At 35.3% G+C, this 7,014-nt stretch overlaps 1 protein-coding gene across 1 annotated transcript; it reads left to right on the top strand.

Moving 5' to 3' along the window:
• The first annotated feature begins 392 nt into the window (after positions 1–392).
• On the top strand, positions 393–6,677 carry LOC726434. Its single transcript, XM_026444792.1, has 16 exons — positions 393–541; positions 980–1,130; positions 1,227–1,386; positions 1,481–1,744; positions 1,807–2,020; positions 2,088–2,403; positions 2,465–2,772; positions 2,856–3,182; positions 3,261–3,599; positions 3,841–3,955; positions 4,085–4,405; positions 4,524–4,825; positions 4,891–5,532; positions 5,607–6,117; positions 6,196–6,441; positions 6,552–6,677. Exons 1-16 carry the CDS (start codon positions 393–395, stop codon positions 6,675–6,677), a joined length of 4,491 nt encoding a protein of 1,496 aa, XP_026300577.1.
• Positions 6,678–7,014: the final 337 nt, after the last annotated feature.

Here is a 7,014-nt window from a genome sequence, read left to right as displayed (position 1 = left end):
AAATTAAAAATTAACAAATACTAAGGGTAAAGGATAATTTCTATAATGGCCAGATTGCGTACGATTCTTAATTTTATCGCGACTGAAACATAGAGGGCACGACATAATAAATTTTTTTTAGACATTTAATTAAGATTTAGTCGTTATATATATGGATAGATAAATATGATAGAAAATACAATAATCTAAAACGAATGTTGATCAGTAAAATTGAAGATAACAATAAGATTTATATATATAGTGTATATTTTATTAGATCGAATAAAAAAAGGGAAAGAAATAAAATTATACTTTCATAAACGATAAATATTAATCGTTAACCATAAATTTAATTGACATTGTCGAAAAAATAATTTCAATTACAAAGTGATTTATCAAATTACAATTCCATTATGGCATTTTTCCAATTGATACTGCATGCTAATCACTTAGAAAAAATAAGGAAAGCTTACGAAGATGAAAAATTGACATCGATCGATATTTGGAAAAGTGGCGAGCATCGATTTACAATAAAACAGAGAATTCGCCGAAGAAAATTATGGTTCGACCCTTATATAATAATTTTTATTTCATTATTAATTTTTATTTATTTCATTATCTATCTATCTATAATTATTTTTGAAAAATCGAAACAGGATTAGAAGGAAGTTTAAACTTCTGGGTAAAAAGATCCTTACTTATCTTCTCCGAGAAGATTCTTGGACGTATAAAAAAATAATGGCGATTCGTACCGATGGTACATTGGAAAATTATATTTTCAAAAGTTTCGTCGGATTTTTTGGCGGAATATTCTTAACGTATATCTTTTTCATATTTTTCGTTTTTCAATTGCATTTTAAACTATCGTCCGCAACATTCCTTTGTACCATAATAGGAACGATTCTCACCCTTGGCCTCGCATTCTCTCTTCGAGTTCGGTACGCCTATGCCTAATTTTCTAAATATGTAACATCGATTAATTGTTTCAACGATATTTCAGTTGCATTGTATTTCTATTATTGCCACAATTGTTCTCAAGACGAGGAAAGCAAGCCTTAATGGCGTACGCGTTTATTTTAGCTTTAACCGGACCGGTGAAAAATACTTTGCACAACATGGGTATACTGTCAGAATCATTGTCTTGCGCGCAAGTATGATAATACTACCTTGCACTACCTTTTAATCCTCGATTCGCAATCGATCGTATGTGTGTATAATCGATCGCGAGAAGCTCGTTTGTGTTTTAGGAACAGTTAAAAGAGGCGATAAAGACCGTGGTTGATTTAGCGAAGCAGCCATTTTACGCTCTCAGAGATGCAATATCGAAAGTTGTAAAGTCAGTGAAAGTAGTCGTAAAGAAGATAAAGCAAACTCTAATTGCGATTAAAAGGATCGTTCTCAGTATTCGTGAGTATAATAAATTCAACGTATTATATGCATAATTATTTTATTGGAAAAAACTTTTATCTCTCTCTCTTTCTCTCTCTCTCTCTCCTTTTAGTTAGAGTTATCAGTTCGGTATTTCAATGGCTTGGAAGTATTATAAATATGTGTAATAAAAAGTTGGGCACACCTTTCGAGAGGTGTCAAAACGTTTTCGAAGGCGCGGTGGCCGATTGTAAAGCGAAATTAGGACCGTATCTCGGCCTGGTTTGCAATATAACATACATAGTCAGTACTCTGTGTTACATAGTGAAACCAATGGATTTTATTTGCATGCTTGTCTCTTATATCTCCGACGCTGTAGTCGGTGTCGTACGAAACAGTGAGTTATGCTCGAATACAACATCAATCGATCATCTCTAATTCATTCAATCCTGTTCGTAGAGATTAAAAAGTTTACAATGCACATGAAGGCGATGTTCTACGTTAAAGTTAAGTTCTCCCATTCGTTTCATTTCGAAACGAATCAAACCAAAACGATAAAAGAAGTGACCACGAGCATTGGTAAGGAGATACGGTCGAGGACCGACAAAATCTTTGCAATTTTCGATGTTCTAAGTTTCGCCACGACCTTCTTCTTTTTCTTCATAATACTCAAGTATGATACTTACGATCCGTATAATATATAATTACAAAACTGCGAATACATATCGAATATTTTCCAGAGTATTGCATTATCGTTACAAATGGTTGACTAGCGAGCGTTACGACAATCGATACATAACCAATGATATACGTACCATCGATTTGATAAGGGCGCGGCAAGAGAAAGAGACAGTTTTGCCGCTCAATCCGCGAGAGCAGAGAAGATTCGCGTCGTTAACATCTACTAAGTTGATCAAACCCGAAAGGGTTAAATTAGCTAGATCTTTAATATTTTTAAGCATGGCGACGATGAAACTAATCACCTTCATGGCGATAGATTACAGTCTTTATTGGATATTAAAAATGATCCAAATCTATGGACGGTATCAAAGTAAGGTAAAACAACGAGTTGTATTATAACGTTATATAATGTTATATAACGTATAATAATTTTTAGGTGGAACGACCAAGCGTGATAACTATTCACGTGGCCGGTGATGGATATTTAGCTGAACTTTATAGAAGCATCATAAAATCGTTTACACCTCATGAAAATGAAGCGGAAGTAGACACCTTGCTTTGTCTCCCGGATCCTATACCTCCTAACACGGATGTATACGTCCAAATCGTCACTATAATACTTTTATGCTGGCTGATAACTTTCTTTGAACCTTACGGTTTACGATTAAGACAAGTGGTCATGTGCCAGTATTACCCTGACAGAGCGAAACAAAGAGCAATTTGGCTGTACAATCATATAATCAGGTATAAATAATATCCTTTTCTATTGTTGAAGGAAAGAAGAATTAAATTAAATTACTTTCATCTTTAAAAAACATGAACACTAGGTCAAGAGTAAGTTTCTTGAAGTTCGCTAGACGTCAATTGCGCCGAAAATTCGGTTTGAGCGGAGACGAGGTTGTCGAAAAAATGACGCTAAAGGAGAAATTGTGGGCTATGTGTCCATTTTTGAACACGTTATTCCCATTAAAACAAACTGCATGCCTTCTATGTGGCGCGATCGAACGTCCTGAACATGAACCACATATCAAATGCCCAACACCTGGCTGCGTTGGTCTCTATTGCACGCAGTGTTTCGCCGATTTGCAGAAATTGTGCACAATTTGTCGAATGCCGGTGGAGTATGGTGATTTGACCGACATGAGCGAGGAGAAGTAAATCGTTTAACGATAAAAATATCTTCGTTCGATTTATCAATCGATATTGATCAATCAATAATTTCTAAATATCAGAGATTCAGAACTTGATGAACCATTAATACTACCCGAGCCTGAAGAACCAGAAGTGGAGGAAGAGGAAATAATAGAAGAAGAAGAGATACCAATAGAAGAAGAAATTGTGGAAGAAGAAGAAATACCGGTGGAAGAGGAAATAGAGATACCGGAGGAGGAAGAGATTGAGATACCAGAGGAGGAAGAGATAGAGATGCCGGAGGAAGAGGAGATACCAGAAGAAGAAATAGAGATGATACCGGAGGAAGAAGAGATGATACCAGAGGAAATAGAGGAAGAACCACCAATAGAGGAAGAAATAGAGGAAGAACCACCGATAGAAGAACCACCTGTAGAGGAACCACCGGTAGAAGAACCACCAGTAGAGGAACCACCAGTAGAAGAACCGCCTCTAGAGGAACCACCAGTAGAGGAACCACCAGTAGAACCAATAGAGCCACCACCAGTAATAGAACCAGTAGTAGAAGTCGAAAAACCAGATGTAGAGCCTGTCCTTAGTTTTGGTAAAAACATATAAATTCAAATATATATTTCATTAGATTACTAGAATTACTAATTTAAAAAAAAAACTGTTTTAAATTGTCTCAGAATATCAGGAAGAAGAACCTCCAGAGGAACCTCCAGAGATTGTAAAACGGAAAATACCTTTCAAAGATGTGGAAGCACAAAGAATAAGGGACGACGTAACAATTCAAGTGCGTTTCAACATCAAAATGATGAAATTGTCTATGGTTATAATTTATAAAATTCCTTTTTTTTCTTTTCTCTCTCTCTCTCTCTCTCTCTCTCTCTCTCTCTCTCTCTCTCATTAAAATGTTATTTAGATATTTAACCAACCGTTTGTAAAACTGTCATCCTCGAGCAGTGAATCATTGATTTCTCCCTTCGTTGTGAGGGCACGTAGAAAAGTGTGTGCCAAAATAAAGAAACGACCGATTGATAAAGATTCCGATTCGTCTACTTCGATCGCCGATACGGAATCCTGGACGAGCGAGATAGTGGACGAGGAAGAAGTGATACACATAGAAGTGGGCGACGACGATGAAGAATTACTCCCAAGGGATCGGCGGGATAAGAGGAAACTGGGTCGTATAAACAGAATCGTCAATGCGGTTGCAAGAATTCCTTGGCTCGGTAAAGGAGAAGTATGAAGAGAACCACCTCTAAATCTTTCAAATTTTTCCCATATTTCTCTATCGTTATTTGTCCGAAGACTTAAAGTCTCGCTGAAATACAGTTTTATCGGTTTGCCAGGTTGACGAGAAACCGTGCAAAGGATTGCAAAAGAAACGTCCATCCCTTATGAATAAAATTGTCAGCATGCTTACGAGAAAGGAATCGATGCCGATGCAATCGTACAGAAGGGTTAGAAAGATAAAAGATTCCACTTCTTCGTGTTCCTGTGACGATGAAAACGAGAGTCTGTTAAAAATAGAGGACAGGGCCACTGGGAATATATATTTCGCTAAACGAAGAACCAAAAGATCAATCACGGAAGACGATTGTGACGAAAATTTTAGCGAGATAGTCCCCTATGGAAGATTCGCCACTAAACAATTACCAAAGTAATTTTATATATTAAAATAAAAAAAAGTTATCTTTCAATATTTAATGAATATACAATACACAGGCATTTGGAATCCGCTGTGAAAGACACGTGTTACTTCGAGGAAGATGAAACTAAAAATTTACGTACACGAAAGTGTGTTCGTCAAATGGAAGACGTTAAATCTGAATTATCGAGAGAAGATGTTGGAATTTCAGGAAGGAAACCTAGGACTTCGGGAGCGTATCCTAGATTTTCGAAAGGATATCCTAAAAAGGAAAATACCGAAATTACAAAAAGAAAATCCGGAATTTCGGAAGAAGAATTTAAAATTTCAAACAAAGCAACTAGATTAGAAGAGCCTAGAATTTCGAAAGAGGAAGGTAAAATTTCAAGGAAGAAGCCTAAAATTTTTGAAAAAAGCTGTAAATTTTTGGAAGTCATGAAACCTTTGGAAACTATGAAGCCTTTGAAAACTCTTTGGTCGTCGAAAGTTAAAGAAAAGATTGATACAGACGAAGAAACGAAACACGATGACATGGAGCCCATAGAAATGAAAGTTGACAAAGATTTACTACCAGATAAAAACAGATTCGCTCAAACAAAGTTTTATAAACACGATAAAGAAGATAAAAATGGTAAACTGGATATTAGAAATACAGAAGCAAGAAAGATTAGTAAACTTCCAAGAGAGTTGAGCAGGGAAAGGAAGAAATATCGGGAAAGGTAAATGTTAAAATAGAAAAGTGACGTAAATATATCGTTTTCAACGATTAATAAATGAATTGAATATTAATTAGGTGCAAGAGGCATCATCGTAGCCGTTCGAGGCGAAGAAGATCCAGTTGTTCAGAGGAATCAATATTAACGGATGACGAAGAAACATACGAATACAAATCCAGATTAAAGAAACCGTGTCGGTATACCTGTGAAACACCTAGTAGAGAAAGAAGACGGATAAGAGAATGGGAATCGTACGAAAATATTCATTTCCCGTACGAGTGCGAGTGTTGCCCACGAAATTGTAGAACGCATATTTATAAAAGGAGTGGTTCTGAAATTCCTCGTGAATTTATTACGACAGAACCAGAAGCAACGACGCGAAGATCCGAAATGCCTATGGTAAAAAGATATTTACCTATGTACCAGACTCCGGAATTAATCGAAGAGTTGAAAAGACACGACAGAATGAAATTAATTCAAGAGAAAGAAAAGAGAAAACATAGAAGCCCTTTCCGATGTTTAGACAGCTCGACGAGCAGTAGAATCGAGACTCAAAGGATCAATCCCTCTCTTGCATCTGAACGTTCAGTAAGATATTATTGAAATTATTGAGATTATGAGATTACTCGTTGAATTTTATAAAAATAAAAATTATTTCGCTTCAAGTTCAAAGTTCAAAGTTCAATTCAACAAGATGACAGATATCCTTACCAGGAATCGCAGACTTATAAAAATGTCTTGAGCGAGTTTCAAAGAAGAATCGGATGTCGAGAAAGTCATAAATCTGGCGAAAGCATACCATTGATATGTTTGTCTGAAAAGGCAGATAAAAGTAAACGCGTAAAACAACTTTATCCAGCCAAAAGTCGATGTGAAAGAAAATCGGATCTGAAAAAATTCACTCATAAAATGGTAACGCCATTTAAAATTAACGTGAAAAATTTGGATATTAATTATTACGATTCTGTAATTTTTATACATCTTTTTACGTGTTCTTTAATTATTATTATTTTCTTTTTTAGTCGCCTAGATGCAAACATAAGATGCACAAAGCAAATGTAAGGTTTGAACAAGTGAAAAGTTGTGATTGCTCACATGATTCAGAAGTTTTAACCGAGACATCCTCCGCTTGTAGTTGTGCCACATAAATCTTATATATCCTACGAATGAAACGACAAATAACAATGAATATATTTCAAACATATTTTTCCGGATAAAAATATATGATCGCTTTTTATTTTGTTTCAATCACTGTGTACGTGTTATGCACTTCTATATTATCGAAAGTAAATCATATACGACACACTTCATTTCGGATTTTGATCGATGAAAAATACTTTCGATTGTTTTAAAACTTTATGTATTATTAAAATGTATAACCTTTAATACAAATGTTTAATAAAAATGTTAGTTATGATAAATTTGAGATGAAATAAAATTATTGTTTTCTGAAATATAAATAAATTTCGGCGATGTCGAAAGAAA

Source organism: Apis mellifera, linkage group LG13, assembly GCF_003254395.2.
Source record: "Apis mellifera strain DH4 linkage group LG13, Amel_HAv3.1, whole genome shotgun sequence".
In the NCBI taxonomy this organism is placed as follows: Eukaryota; Metazoa; Arthropoda; class Insecta; order Hymenoptera; family Apidae; genus Apis; species Apis mellifera.
Note: the sequence above shows the minus strand (reverse complement) of the source record. Positions and strands in the feature narration are given on the sequence as shown.